This window comes from Catharus ustulatus, chromosome 31, assembly GCF_009819885.2.
Source record: "Catharus ustulatus isolate bCatUst1 chromosome 31, bCatUst1.pri.v2, whole genome shotgun sequence".
NCBI classification, from domain to species: domain Eukaryota; kingdom Metazoa; phylum Chordata; class Aves; order Passeriformes; family Turdidae; genus Catharus; species Catharus ustulatus.
Window position 1 is genome coordinate 538,189 of NC_046251.1, and position 15,763 is coordinate 553,951.

At 65.2% G+C, this 15,763-nt stretch overlaps 1 protein-coding gene across 1 annotated transcript in view; it reads right to left on the reverse strand.

Moving 5' to 3' along the window:
- Nucleotides 1–4,835: 4,835 nt before the first annotated feature.
- ITGA5 (integrin subunit alpha 5) overlaps nt 4,836–15,763 on the reverse strand; it is a 35,597-nt gene continuing 24,669 nt past the window's right edge. The window contains 12 exon segments of the mRNA XM_033083089.1: nt 4,836–5,528; nt 6,192–6,314; nt 6,685–6,786; nt 7,005–7,118; nt 7,841–7,924; nt 8,918–9,070; nt 10,537–10,639; nt 11,412–11,492; nt 12,831–12,910; nt 13,002–13,094; nt 14,275–14,425; nt 15,230–15,297. Coding sequence (XP_032938980.1) covers nt 5,445–5,528; nt 6,192–6,314; nt 6,685–6,786; nt 7,005–7,118; nt 7,841–7,924; nt 8,918–9,070; nt 10,537–10,639; nt 11,412–11,492; nt 12,831–12,910; nt 13,002–13,094; nt 14,275–14,425; nt 15,230–15,297 — 1,236 coding nt within the window. The 3' untranslated portion in view covers nt 4,836–5,444.

Genomic DNA, 15,763 nt, shown 5'->3' on the forward strand with positions numbered 1-15,763 from the left:
TGTCCCCCCCCCCCCCCAGGTCCCGGTGTCCCCCCCCCCTCCCCCTCCCCCGCTCGGCCAATGGCGCGGCGCAGAACTGGGACACGGGGGGGGGGGAGGGGGCGGATTTAGGGGTGGGGGGGGATGGGCGGAGCTGCCCCGCGCGTGTCCCCTCCCCCCCCTCCCCCTCCCCTCCCTCCCTCCCCACGCGTGTCCCCTCCCCCCGCTGAGACCCCTCCTCACCTTCCCCTCGCCCCCACTCCACGCGCGGATCTCGCCCCCCCCCCCCCCAAAAAAAAATTAAAATTAAAATAAAATAAAATTAAAAATCCCACCCCTCCCCCCCTCCCCACGCGCGTGCGCGCCGGGCGGTGTCGCGCACGTGTCGCGACACGCGCGTGCGTGGGCGGGGGGGGGGAGGGGCGAGGAGCCACCCCCACCCCCCACCCCCCGAGCGTGGGAATCGGGGAAATTTTGGGAGGGGGAGGGGAGGGGAAAAAAAAAAAACAAAAAAAAAATCCCGCGCGGGATCGCGACCCCTCCCCCACCCCGCGTGGGGGGTGGGAGGTGAAATCCCCTCCCCCCCCAAATAATAATTAAAAAAAATTCCAAAAATTGTCCGGGACCCCCCCCACCAATGGGAGGGGGTGGTGGGGAGGGGTCCCCGCGGGGATTTTGGGGTTTGGGGTTTGGGTTTTGGGATCTCTGGATTTTGGGGTCTCTGGATTTTGGGGTCTTCAGGAAGGGCATTCTGGATTTTGGGGAATCTGGGAATTCTGAATTTTGGGGATCTCTGGATTTGGGGATCTCTGGATTTTGGGGTCTCTGGATTTTGGGGTCTCTGATTTTTGGGGGATCTGGGGAGGGAGTTCTGGATTTTGGGATTTTTGGGGTCTCTGGGGTTTGGGGTCTCCGGGGTTTCTGAATTTTGGGGAATCTGAATTTTGGGATCTCTGGATTTTGGGGTCTGTGGATTTTGAGGTCTCGGGGATCTCTGGATTTTGGGGTCTCTGAATTTTGGGATTTTTGGGATCTCTGGATTTCGGGATCTTTGGATTTCAGGATCTCTGGATTTCGGGGTCTTGGAGGTCTCTGGATTTCAGGGTCTCTGAATTTTGGGATCTCTGAATTTTGGGGTCTCTGGATTTTGGGGAATCTGAATTTCGGGATCTCTGGATTTTGGGGTCTCTGGATTTTGGGATTTTGGGGATCTCTGGATTTCGGGGTCTCAGGCATCTCCGGATTTTGGGGGATCTGGATTTGGGGATTTCTGGATTTTGGGATTTTTAGGTCTCTGGATTTTGGGGTCTCTGAATTTCGGGGTCTCCGGGAAGGGATCTCTGGATTTTGGGGAATCTGAATTTTGGGGTCTCTGGATTTCGGGGTCTCCGGATTTCGGGGTCTCCAGGAAGGGAGTTCTGGAATTTGGGGAATCTGGGAACTCTGAATTTTGGGATCTCTGGGGGGATCTCTGAATTTTGGGGAATCTGGGATCTCTGAATTTTGGGATCTCTGGATTTGGGGGTCTCTGATTTTTGGGGTCTCAGGAGTCTCTCGATTTTGGGGTCTCCAGGAAGGGAGTTCTGGAATTTGGGGAATCTGGGAACTCTGAATTTTGGGGATCTCTGGATTTTGGGATCTTTGGATTTCAGGGTCTCTGGATTTTGGGATCTCGAGATTTTGGGGTCTGATTTTTGGGGTCTCTGGGATCTCTGGATTTTGGGATTTTTGGGGTCTCTGATTTCAGGGTCTCAGGGGGTGCCCTGCCCCCCCCCCCCCCAATCCCAGCGGTGTTTTTGGGGCCGGGGGGGATCAGTGATCGATTAATGATTAATGAGGGATGGGTTCATTATTGATGAGTGACCCATTAATTATGGATGGCCCGGCTGCTAATGAGCGCTAATGCGGTAACCGAGCCCCGGGGCAGCGAGGCGCGACCGCCGAGGGGCTGTCCCCGTGTCACTGTCCCTGTGCCACTGTCCCCGTGTCACTGTCACCGTGTCACCGTCACCGTGTCACTGTCACCGTGTCACTGTCCCCGTGTCACCGTCACCGTGTCACTGTCCCGGTGTCACTGTCCCCGTGTCACTGTCCCTGTGCCACTGTCCCCGTGTCACCGTCACCGTGTCACTGTCACCGTGTCACTGTCACCGTGTCACCGGGTGTGTCACCATGTCACTGTCCCCGTGTCACTGTCCCCGTGTCACCGTCACCGTGTCACTGTCCTGTGTCACTGTCACCGTGTCACCGGGTGTGTCACCTGTCCCCGTGTCACTGTCCCCGTGTCACTGTCACCGTGTCACCGTGTCCCTGTCCCTGTGTCACTGTCCCTGTGCCACTGTCCCCGTGTCACTGTCACCGTGTCACCGTCCCCGTGTCACCGTCACCGTGTCACTGTCACCGTGTCACTGTCACCGTGTCACCGGGTGTGTCACCTGTCCTGTGTGTGTCACTGCCCTGTGTCACTGTGTCCCTGTCCTGTGTGTGTCACTGTCCCCGTGTCACTGTCCTGTGTCACTGTCCCCGTGTCACTGTCACCGTGTCACCATGTCACTATCCCCGTGTCACTGTCCTGTGTGTGTCACCTGGCCTGTGTGTGTCACTGTCCTGTGTCACTGTGTCCCTGTCCTGTGTCCCCGTGTCACTGTCACCGGGTGTGTCCTGTGTGTGTAGCCTGGCCTGTGTGTGTCACTGTCACTGTGTCACTGTCACCGTGTCACCATGTCACTGTCCCCGTGTCACTGTCCTGTGTCACTGGGTGTGTCACCTGTCCTGTGTCACTGTCCTGTGTCACTGTCCTGTGTGTGTCACCTGTCCCGTGTCCCCATGTCACTGTCCTGTGTCCCCGTGTCACTGTCACCGTGTCACTGTGTCCCTGTCCTGTGTCACTGTCCTGTGTCCCCGTGTCACTGTCACCGTGTCACTGTGTCCCTGTCCTGTGTCACTGTCCTGTGTCACCGTGTCACTGTCCCTGTGTCACCATGTCCTCTGTCCTTGTGTCCTGTATGTGTCACTGCGTGTGTCACCATATGTGTTCCCATGTCACTGTCCTGTGTCACTGTCCTGTGTCACCAGGTGTGTCACTGCCCTGTGTCCCCATGTCACCTGTCCCCGTGTCACCTGTCCTGTGTCACCGTGTCACTGTGTGTGTCCTGTGTGTGTCACCTGTCCTGTGTCCCTGTGTGTGTTCCTGTGTCACCGTGTCCTGTGTCACCTGTTCTGTGTCACCATGTCACTGAGTGTGTCCTGTGTCCCTGTCCTGTGTCCTGTGTGTGTCACCTGTCCTGTGTCCTGTGTCCCCGTGTCTCTGTGTGTGTCGCCATGTCCCGTGTCCTGTGTCCCCATGTCCTCTGTGTGTCCCTGTGTCCTGTCCCTGTGTCCCTTTGTGTGTCCCTCTGTCCCCATGTCCCTGTGTCCTGTCTCTGTGTCCCCATGTGTGTCACCGTGTCCTGTGTCCCTCTGTGTGTCCCTGTGTCCCCATGTCCCTCTGTCCCCCCGTGTCCCCACGGCCACCTCTGGGTCAGACTCATTTATTGGGGGGCCCCGAGGCCGCCCCCCCCCCAATTAAATACAAACCAAAGCCCCCCCCGCGCCCCCCGCGTTAGTGCAAACCCCCCGTGACACCGGGGACACCCTGGGGACACCCTGGGGACACCCAGGGGACACCCAGGGACACCCGGGGACAGGGGGGGGTCGAGGCGTGTCCCCCCCAGATCGGGGTCAGTGCAAAGTGAGGCGCCCGCGGGGGGCGGGGGCAGTGCAGCGGTGGGGACACCCAGGGGACACCCAGGGGACACCCAGGGGTGGCACTGGAACAGGGTGACACCGCCACCAAGTGCCACCTGTCCCGGGTGAGGTGACAGCGCTGGGGCCACCGGCGTGGCCGTGTCTTGGTGTCCCTGCGGTGTCCTTGTAGTGTCCCACAGGTGTCCCAGTGTCACACAGGTGTCACACAGGTGTCACAGTGTCCCCTGTAGTGTCCTGCTGGTGGCCTGGTGTCCCCTGTAGTGTCCGTGTTGGTGCCAGCTCGGTGTCACCGGCGGTTCCCAGTCCGGTGGTGACAATTCCGGCGGTGACAATTCCCAACGGTGACAACTCCCGGCGGTGACACTTCCTGGGGGTTCCCAGTCCGGGGGTTCCCAGTTTGGGGGTTCCCAGTCCGGGGGTGGCCATGTCAGGGGTTCCCCTGGTTCCCCAGAGTGGTGACAATTCCTGTGACTGTCCCCAAGGCAGTGACAATTCCCGTGACAGTGTCCATGGAGCGGTGACAATTCCTGTGATGGTGTCCATGGAGCGGTGACAGTTCCTGTGATTGTCCCCAGCACAGTGACAGTTCCCGTGACGGTGTCCCCAGAGCGGTGACAGTTCCTGTGATTGTCCCCAGCACAGTGACAGTTCCCATGACGGTGTCCCCAGCACAGTGACAGTTCTTGTGGCTGTGTCCCCAGCACGGTGACAGTTCCTGTGACTGTCCCCAACTCGGTGTGGGGGTGGCACCGTGGGGGTCCCCAGCTGGGGGTGTGGAGTGGGCGATGTCACCGGTGCAGGTGACACGGGCCATGCAGGTGACATTGGCCAAGCAGGTGACATTGGCCGTGCAGGTGACACCTGTGGTGCAGGCGATGGTGGCAGTGCAGGGTCCCCAGGATTGGGGACATCCCTGGCCATGCAGGTGACATTGTCCCTGTCCAGCATTGGGGACATCCCTGGCCGTGCAGGTGACATTGTCCTTGTCCAGGATTGGGGACATCCCTGACCATGCAGGTGACACTGTCCCTGTGGTGTCCCCAGGAGCGGAGGGGGGACGTGCAGGTGACACTGTCCAGCCGTGCAGGTGACATTGTCCAGCCGTGCAGGTGACATTGTCCAGCCGTGCAGGTGACACTGTCCATGTGGGGGTCCCCAGCCATGGGAGGGTCCCCGACAGTGACACCGGTGACGTCACCCCACAGGTCCCTGTCCGTGCAGGTGACGTTTGTGGTGCAGGGGACACTGGCAGTGAGGGGGGGTCCCCAGGAGCGCGGTGTCCCCAAGCCCTGGAGTGTCCCCAAGCCTTGGAGTGTCCCCAAGCCCTGGGGATGTCCCCAAGCCCTGGAGTGTCCCCAAGCTGTGAGATGTCCGCAGCAGTGTGGGGGTCCCCAGCCGTGCAGGTGACACTGTCCTTGAAGGGGTCCCCAAGTCCTGAGGTGTCCCCAAGCCATGGGGATGTCCCCAAGCCATGTGTGGGGATCCCCAGCTGTGCAGGTGACACTGTCCCCAGGTCCTGAGGTGTCCCCAAGCTGTGAGATGTCCCCAAGCCATGGGGATGTCCCCAAGTCCTGGAGTGTCCCCAAGCCCTGAGGTGTCCCTCGCCGCAGGGTCCCCAGTCCAGGGCTGTCCCCCCCCAGGGGTGGCCCTGTCACCGCAGGGTCCCCAAGCCGGGGCTGTCCCCCCCCCGGGGGTGGCCCTGTCACTGCAGGGTCCCCTCAGGCCTCGGAGGCCGCCTGGGGTTTGAGCTGCGCCTTCTCCATGGCGGTGCCGTAGGGCCCCGAGCGCTTGAAGAACCCGAGCTGGGGGGGCACGGGGGGAGAGGGGGGGGTCAGGGGGACCCCCAGAATCCCCCCCAGGGCCACCCCGTGTCCCTCATGTCCCCTGTGACCCCCCAAATGTCCCCTGTGACCTCCAAATGTCCCCTGTGACCCCCCCAAATGTCCCCTGTGACCCCTCAGGCCTCCATTGTAGAGGTCACAGTAGAGCCCCCAGTGCCCCCCCAGTGTCCCCCAGTGCTCCCCAGTGCCCCCCCAGTGTCCTCCCAGTGCCCCCCCAGACTCCCCAGTGCCCCCCAGTGTCCCCCCAGTGCTCCCCAGTGCTCCCCAGTGCCCCCCAGTGTCCACCAGTGCCCCCCCAGTGTTCCCCCAGTGCTCCCCAGTGCACCCCAGTGTCCCCCCAGTGCCTCCTAGTATCCCCCCAGTGCCCCCCAGTGTCCTCCAGTGCACCCCCAGACTCCCCAGTGCTCCCCAGTGCCCCCCCAGTGCCTCCCAGTATCCCCCCAGTGCCCCCCAGTGTCCTCCAGTGCCCCCCCAATGCCCCCCAGTACCCCCCCAGTGCCCCCCAGTGCACCCCAGTGCACCCCCAGTGTCCCCCCAGTGTCCCCCCAGTGTCCCCCAGTGCCCCCCCAGTGCTCCCCAGTGCCCCCCAGTGCCCCCAGTCCCCCCAGTGCCCCCCAGCCCCACCTTGTAGAGGCCGTAGCAGAGCAGGGCGAGCAGGAGCAGCCCCAGCAGCACGGCCAGGACCACCACCCACACCGGGACCCCCCCCGCGGCCTCGGGGCGCGCCCAGGCCAGCGCCGTCACCACCTGGGGACAGGGACAGGGACCTGTGTCACCCTGTGTGACCCACAGTGCCACCCTGTGTCACCCAGCGTCACCCAGTGTCATCCAGTGTCATCCAGTGTCATCCGCAGTGCCACCCAGTGTCACCACCCACACCAGGACAGCGCCCAGACCAGCGCTGTCACCACCTGGGGACAGGGACAGGACCCTGTGTCACCCAGTGTCACCCACAGTGTCACCCGGTGCCACCCACACCCTGCCAGCCTCAGCGCTGTCACCTCCTGCCAGCCCAGACCTCGCGGTGTCACCTCAAACAGCCTCGTCCCCTCATGTCCCCCAATGTCCTCAGTGTCCTCAGTGTCCCCAATGTCCCCATTGTCACCCCCTGTCCCACCTGCAGCCGGTGCCGGGGGTAGCTCTCGGGCCGCACGCGGTACGGCAGCCGCAGCACGCGGAACTCGGCGTCACAGCGCAGGGACAGCGGGCCCAGCTCCCGCTGGGACACGGGGACACGCGGGGACATCGGTCAGTGCCAGCAGGGACACGCGGGGACACACAGGGACACACAGGGGACATCGGTCAGTGACAGCAGAGTCACACAGGGACACCCCTGGTGCCGCTCCCGGGGAATTCCAGGGGGTCCCGAGGGTTTCTGGGGGGTCCCGAGGGTTTCTGGGGGTGCTCTGGGGGTCCCGGGGGTCCTGGGGGTCTCACCTGGCGCAGGGGGGGGGTCCGCGGGCGGAAGGTCAAGCGCAGACTGACCCGCTGCTGCCGCTCCAGCCCCCCCGAGGGGCAGCTCAGCCGGAAACACTCGGCCTCGGGACAGACCTGCCACCAGCGGCCACCACGGGTCACCGCGGGTCCCCACCGGTCACCACGGCTCACCACCGGTCACCACCGGTCACCCCTGGTCACCACTGGTCACCATCCATGGTCACCATCCCCGGTCACCACCCCTGGTCACCCTCAGGACAGCTCTGCCACCACCGGTCACTCCCAGGTCACTTCCGGGTAATCCATGGGTTATCCCAGGTCACTTCCTGTCAACCCACGGGTCACTTCCTGTCTACCCTCGGGTCACTTCCTGTCAACCCCCAGTCAATTCTGGTCAATCCCTGTTTCACTTCCTGTCAACCCCCAGGTCACTTCCTGTCAACCCCTGGGTCACTTCCTGTCAACCCCCAGTCAATTCTGGTCAATCCCTGTTTCACTTCCTGTCAACCCATGGGTCACTTCCTGTCTACCCTGGATAACTTCCTGTCTACCCTGGATAACTTCCGGGTCATTAAATTACCACACAGGGTAACTTCCGGTCAACACATGGCTCACTTCCTGTCTACCCATGGATATCTTCCGGGTCATCCAGATCACATCCGTGTCATCAAACGATCACACCCGGGTCACTTCCGGCCAACCCACAGATCACTTCCTGTCTACCCCCGGATAACTTCCGGGTCACTCCTGGTCACCCCTCGGTGTCACCCCAGCTCCCCCCCGCTCTGGGGACAGTCCCGGGGTGCCCAGGGGGACGCGGGGACAGCGCCACTCACCAGGGTGTCCCCGATGTCCCCAACGGTGTCCCCGCCGGTGTCACGGCGCTGCAGCGCGTGCGGGCCCGGGCTCGGCTCGCGCTCCTGCCGGGACAGGGGACAGTGGGGACAGGGGACAGGGGGGACAGGGGACAGTGGGGACAGGGGACAGGGGACAGTGGGGACAGGGGACAGGGGACAGTGGGGACAGTGGGGACAGGGGACAGTGGGGACAGGGGACAGCCCTGGACCTGCCACCCTCAGCCACCCCTGGCACCTCCCAGTGCCACCCGATGTCCCCAGTGCCACCTGATGTCCCCAGGGCCACCCGATGTCCCCAGCGCTCCCAGTCCTTCACCTCCCAGTGCCACCCGATGTCCCCAGGGCCACCCAGTGTCCCCAGTGTCCCCAGTACCTCCATCTCCCAGTGCCACCCAATGTCTCCATTGTCCCCATTGTCCCCCCTGTCCCCCCTGTCCCCCCTGTCCCCAGTGTCCCCAGTGTTCCCTCTGTCCCCAGTGTCCCCAGTGTCCCCATTGTCCCCCCTATCCCCAGTGCCCCCACTGTCCCCCCTGTCCCCAGTGTCCCCATTGTCCCCAGTGTCCTCAGTGTCCCCACTGTCCCCACTGTCCCCAGTGTCCCCAGTGTCCCCAGTGTCCCCGCTGACCCCATTGTCCCCATTGTCCCCAGTGTCCCCAGTGTCCCCAGTGTCCCCAGTGTCCCCCCTGTCCCCAGTGTCCCCATTGTCCCCCCTATCCCCAGTGCCCCCACTGTCCCCCTGTCCCCAGTGTCCCCATTGTCCCCAGTGTCCCCAATGTCCATAGTGTCCCCCCTGTCCCCAGTGTCCCCAGTGTCCCCAGTGTCCCCATTGTCCCCATTGTCCCCATTGTCCCCATTGTCCCCCATTGTCCCCCCTGTCCCCATTGTCCCCAGTGTCCCCATTGTCCCCCCTGTCCCCACTGTCCCCCCTGTCCCCAGTGTCCCCATTGTCTCCATTGTCCCCACTATCCCCCCTGTCCCTCCTGTCCCCACTGTCCCCCCTGTCCCCAGTGTCCCCCCTGTCCCCCCTGTCCCCGCTGTCCCCAGTGTCCCCAGCACCTGCAGCCCCAGCGGGTCGGGGCCGTGGCTCGCCGTGCAGTTGTGCAGCCCCGAGTGGCCGGTGACGTAGAGCAGGGGGTGGCCGCGGTGGCCCAGGGGACAGCTCAGCTCCAGGGTGCCGTGGCTGATGGCACTGGGACCCTCGTTCACCACCTGGGGACATGGGGAGGGGACACGGGGACACCCCCGGGGTGTGGGGACAGCGGGTCAGGACATGGGGACACGGGGTCAGGACAGGGGGACACCCCCGAGGCAGGGATCATGGGTTTGGGGACACAGGGACACCAAGGTTGGAGACATGGGGACACCCCCGGGGTGTGGGGACAGCGGGTCAGGACATGGGGACACGGGATGAGGACATGGGGACACCCCTGGGGCATGGGGACATCCAGGGATCGTGGGTTTGGGGACGCAGGGACACCCAGGTTGGGGACATGGGGACCCCCAGGATTAGGGACATGGGGACACCAGAATTAGGGACATGGGGACCCCCGGATTAGGGACACAGGGACCCCCAGGATTAGGGACAGCCAGTTTGGGGACATGGGGACCCCCGGGTTGGGGACATGAGGATGTCTGGGTTAGGGACACAGGAACCCCCAGGTTGGGGACACGGGGACATCGGAATTAGGGGCATGGGGACGTCTAGTTTGGGGACACAGGAATCCCCAGGGGACATGGGGCACCAGGATGAGGGACAGCCAGGTTGGGGACACGGGGACCCCAGGATTAGGGACAAGGGGACATCAGAATTAGGGACACAGGGACCCCCAGGATTAGGGACAAGGGGACACCCAGGGGACATGGGGACACCCAGGTTGGGGACAAGGGGACTCCCGGGTTGGGGACGTGGGCACACCCAGGATTAGGGACATGGGGACACCAGGATTAGGGACACAGGGACTTCCAGGTTAGGGACACCCAGGTTGGGGACACCAGAATTAGGGACAGCCAGATTGGGGACATGGGGACATCCAGGTTGGGGACAAGGGGACACCCAGGGGACATGAGGACAGCCAGGTTGGGGACAAGGGGACTCCTGGGTTGGGGACGTGGGCACACCCAGGATTAGGGATAGCCAGGTTGGGGACTTGGGGACACCCAGGATTAGGGACACGGGGACCCCCAGGATTAGGGACATGGGGACCTCCGGGTTAGGGACAACCAGGTTGGGGACACCAGAATTAGGGACAGCCAGGTTGGGGACACGGGGACAGCCCCGGGTTTGGGGACATGGGGTCAGGACAGGGAGACACCCAGGGATCCCAGGTTTGGGGACACAGGGACACCAAGTTTGGGGACATGGGGACATCCAGGGGTTGGGGACAGCCAGGTTGGGGACTTGGGGACATCTGGGTTGGGGACATGGGGACCCCAGGATTAGGGACATGGGGACACCCAGGTTGGGGACACCAGAATTAGGGACAGCCAGGTTGGGGACTTGGGGACATCTCGGTTGGAGACATGGGGACTCCAGGATTAGGGACATGGGGACACCCAGGATTAGGGACAGAGGAACCCCCAGGATTAGGGACACCCAGGATTGGGGACACTGAGGTTGGGGACACGGGGACCCCGGGTTGGGGACAGGGCTTGGGGACGTCCCCCGGTGTCCCCACCTCGTAGACGTGCTCCACGGGTGGCCCCAGGTCCTGCAGCCGCTGGGGGGGGTCGGGTCCCCACCCCCCCTCGGGGACGGTGACAACGTCGGGCCGGGACACCCTGAGGGGACACCGGGGGGGTCAGCGCCGTGGGTGTCACCTCCGTGTCCCCTGTGTGTCACCTCTGTGTCACCTCTGTGTCACCAGGGTCACTCCAAGGGCCTGGCGGGTCTCAGGTGCCCTCTGTGTCCCCTGTGTGTCCCCTGTATGTCCCCATGTCCCCTGTGTGTCCCTGTCTGTCCCTATGTCCCCAGTCTGTCCCCATGTCCTGTCTATCCCCGTGTCCCCTGTGTGTCCCCTGTGTGTCCCCTGTGTGTCCCCTGTCACTGACCCGAACACGGTGACCCTGGTGGCCCCTGTCTGTCCCAGTCTGTCCCCTGTGTCCCCATGTCCCCATGTCCCCTGTGTGTCCCCTGTGTGTCCCCTGTGTCACTGACCTGAACACGGTGACCCTGGTGGCCCCTGTCTGTCCCCATGTCCCCAGTCTGTCCCCATGTCCTGTCTGTCCCCGTGTCCCCTGTGTCCCCCTGTGTCCCCTGTGTGTCCCCATTGTCACTGACCCGAACACGGTGACCCTGGTGGCCCCTGTGTGTCCCCATGTCCCCGGTCTGTCCCCATGTCCCCTGTCACTGACCCGAACACGGTGACCCTGGTGTCCCCTGTGTGTCCCAGTCTGTCCCCTGTGTCCCCTGTGTGCCCCCATGTCCTGTCTGTCCCCGGTCTGTCCCCATGTCCCCTGTCACTGACCCGAACACGGTGACCCTGGTGTCCCCTGTGTGTCCCAGTCTGTCCCCATGTCCCCTGTGTGTCCCCATGTCCCCATTGTCACCCACCCGAACACGGTGACCCTGGTGGCCGCCCTCACTGCCAGCGCCACCGGCACCACGGCGCTCTGCGAGTTGTTGGCGTTCTTGCTGCGGGGGGAGGGGCGGGGTCAGGGTGAGACCCCCGGGACCCCCCCGGGACCCCCGGGACACCAACCCACCTTGGGGACAATGACAGGGACCCCCAACCCCCTTTGGGGACACCCCTGGGACCTCCCAACCTTGGGGACAATGACAGGGACCCCCGGGACACCCCCCTAAGCTTGGGGACAATGACAGGGACACCTGGGACCCCCGGGACCACCCCCGACCTTGGGGACATCCCAGGGACCCCCCCGAACTTTGGGGACACACCCGGGACCCCACCCACTATGGGGACAATGACAGAGACCCCTGGGACCCCCAGGACCACCCCCAATCTTGGGGACAATGACAGGGACCCCCACCCACATTGGGGACATCCCAGGGACCCCCCCGGGACCCTCCCTCAAACTTGGGGACATCCCCGGGACCCCCCCCACCTTGGGGACACTGTGGGACCCCCACCCATCTTAGGGACAATGACAGGGACATCCCCAGGGACCCCTCCCCAACCTTGGGGACAATGACAGGGACCCCCAACGCCTTTGGGGACACCCCCAGGGACCCCCACCCCCCCTCAGAGACCCCCACCCACCTTGGGGACAATGACAAGGACCCCCACCCCCCTCAGGGACCCCCCTTAGAGACCCCCGCCCACTTTAGGGACCCCCCCCAGGGACCGCCCCCCCCCACCTTGGGGACAATGACAGAGACCCCAACCCAACCTTGGGGACATCCCCAGGGACCCCCACCCCCCTTAGCGCCCCCCCCCCCCCCCACGACCCCCAAATTTGGGACCGTCCCTCCAAACCCCGCCCCCCAAAAACCGACACAACCCCCCCCAGACCCCCCCCAGCCCCCTCCCCAATTCGAGGGTCTCTCCCCCAGCCCCCTCCCCAATTCGGGGGTCTCCCCCCCCAGCCCCCTCCCCAATTCGGGGGTCTCCCTCTGATCCCCCTCCCCAACTCGGGGGTCTCCCCCCAGCCCCCTCCCCAATTCGGGGGTCTCTCCCCCCCAGCCCCCTCCCCAATTCGGGGGTCTCCCCCCAGCCCCCTCCCCAATTCGAGGGTCTCCCCCCCAGCCCCCTCCCCAATTCGGGGGTCTCTCCCCATCCCCCTCCCCAATTCGGGGGTCTCCCTCCCCAATTCGGGGGTCTCCCCCCCAGTCCCCTCCCCAATTCGGGGCTCTCCCCCCAGCCCCCTCCCCAATTCGGGGGTCTCTCCCCCCCCAGCCCCCTCCCCAATTCGGGGGTCTCCCTCCCCAATTCGGGGCTCTCCCCCCAGCCCCCTCCCCAATTCGGGGGTCTCCCCTCCCCAGCCCCCTCCCCAATTCGGGGGTCTCTCCCACCTGCGGATCTGCAGCTCGAACCGGACGCTGCCGCCGCTGTCGCTCAGCTGGGGGAGGGTGAAGCGCAGCCCCCCCCAAATCTGCGGGCACGGCAGGGGAGGGGTCACACCCGGGACCCCCCCCCAGACCCCCCCGAGCCCCCCGAGCCCCCCGAGCCCCCTCCCCACTCACGCTGGCCCCCGCCTTCATGGGGTTGCCCAGGTCGCACAGCACCGGGCTCGAGGCGTTGCCCCCGCCCAGCTCGCAGCTCAGGGCCGAGAAATTCTGGGGAGGGGGCGAGGGGAGAGAGAAATTGGGGAGGGGGGGGTCAGCGGGGGTGAAACCCCCCAACCTCCAGTTCATCCCCTCACCCCAGAATCTGGAGCCCCCTCCCCAAGGCAGGATCCCCCTCGGGAGGTTCTGACCCCCCTCGGTGACCCCTCCCCAAATTATGGACACCCCCCCAGTGACCTCCCCAATTTGGGGATACCCCCAGACCCCCCCCCAGGCACTTCTGACCCCCCCCAAACACCCCCAGCCCCCCCAAACCCCTTCCCCCAATAACTGTGTCCCCCCCTCACAAATCCGCGGTGCCCCCCCTAAACCCTCTAAGCCCCCTCCCCAAAATCCCCAATCCCCCCCCAGACCCCCTCCTCATTTCCGGAGTGATCCCCATGGCCCCCCAAACCCCCCAGACCCCTCCCCATTCCCAGGGTGCCCCTCATGGTCCCCCAAACCCCCCCAGCCCCCTCCCCAAAACCCCCAACCCCCACAAACCCTCTCAGACCCCCCTCAAGTTCTTGGGGTGCCCCCAAAACCCCCCAAACCCCCTCCCCAAACCCCCCCAGACCCCTCCCCATTTCCGGGGTGCCCCCCAGCCCCCTCCCCACACCCAGACCCCCTCCCCACCCTCGGTGCCCCCCCAGCACCCCCAAACCCCCCCAGCCCCCTCCCCATTCTCGGGGTGCCCCTCAAACCCCCTCCCCACACCCCCAGACCCCTCCCCATTCCCGGGGTGCCCCCCATGGCCCCCCAAAACCCCCCCAGACCCCCTCCCCAAACACCCGCAGCCCCCTCCCCATTCCCGGGGTGCCCCCCTCACCCCCTCCCCACACCCCCAGACCCCTCCCCACCCCAGCCCCCTCCCCATCACCACCCAGACCCCTCCCCATTTCCAAGGTGCCCCCCATCGCCACCCAAACCCCCCCAGACCCCTCCCCATTCCCGATGCCACCCAGACCCCCTCCCCACACCCCGCAGCCCCCTCCCCACTCCCGGTGCCCCCCAAAGCCCTCCAGCCCCCTCCCCAAACCCCCAGGCCCCTCCCCATCACCACCCAGACCCCTCCCCATTTCGGGGTGCCCCCCAGCCCCCCTCTCCCCACACCCCCTAGCCCACACCCCATTCCCGGGGTGCTCCCCAGACCCCCCCAGCCCCCTCCCCCAGCCCCCTCCCCCCCCCTCACCCCGTGGGGCCGCAGCACCCCCGAGTACAGCGCTCCCGGGGGGGGCCGCACGAGCAGCTCGGCCTCGTACGCGCCCCCCTCGCCCACGTTCCGCGCCTGGAACGTCACGTTCAGGGGGTTCCTGTCCCCCAGGAACACGGCCCGGCGGTCCCTGGGGGGGACAGGGGGGTGACATTGGGGACATGGCAGGGGACACCACCAGGGATACCCCCAGAGCCCCCCCAGAACACGGCCCGGCGGTCCCTGGGGGGACAGGGGGGGGACATTGGGGACAGGGCAGGGGACACCCCCGGGGACACCCCCAGGGACACCCCCAGAACCTTCCAGAACCCCCCGGAACACGGCCCGGCGGTCCCTGGGGGGACAGGGGGGGACATTGGGGACAGGGCAGGGGACACCACCAGGGATACCCCTAGAACCTTCCAGAACACGGGGGTGACATTGGGGACACGGCAGGGGACACCTCAGGGACACCCTCAGGGACACCCCCTGGGGACCCCGGGCTTGGCCAGCCCTCCCCTGCCCCCTCTGTCCTCTCCCTGTCCCCCTGTCCCCTCCCTGTCCCGCTGTCCCCTCCCTGTCCCCTCTGTCCCCTCTGTCCCTGTTGTCTCCCTTGTCCCCTCTGTCCCCTCTGTCCCCCTCCTGTCCCCTCCCCGTCCCCTCTGTCCCCTCCCTGTCCCCTCCCTGTCCCCGCTGTCCCCGCTGTCCCCTCCCTGTCCCCTCTGTCCCCTCCCAGTCCTCTCCCTGTCCCCCCTGTCCCCTCTGTCCCCTCTCTGTCCCCCTGTCCCCGCTGTCCCCCCTGTCCCCGCTGTCCCCTCCCTGTCCCCCCTGTCCCCGCTGTCCCCTCCCTGTCCCCCCTGTCCCGCTGTCCCCGCTGTCCCCTCCCCTGTCCCCGTTGTCCCCTCCCTGTCCCGCTGTCCCCCCCCCCTGTCCCCTCTGTCCCCCTGTCCCTTACGCGGTGGCCTCCAGCTGCAGGTCGGGCACACAGACATTGTCCTCACCGCAGTCCAGCTGGATGTGAGCCTGGGGACACGGGGACACGGGTGAGGGGACACGGGGACACGGGTGAGGGGACACGGGTGAGGGGACACGGGGACACGGGTGAGGGGACATGGTGACATGGGGACACGGGGACATTGGAGTGATGGGGACACGGGGACATCAGGGTGAGGGGACACGGGTGAGGGGACACGGGGACACGGGGACAACGGACATGGGGACATTGGAGTGATGGGGACACGAGGACACGAGTGAGGGGACACGGGTGAGGGGACATCAGCAGGGTGATGGGGACATGGGGACATCAGGGTGAGAGGGACACGGGGTCAGGGGACATGGGTGAGGGGACACGGGGACACGGGGACATGGGGACATTGGAGTGATAGGGACATGGGGACACGGGGAGGGGACATCAGGACAGGGGTGACAGGGACACAGGGTGAGGGGACATCAGAGGTGAAGGGGACATGGGGACAGGGGTGAGGGGACA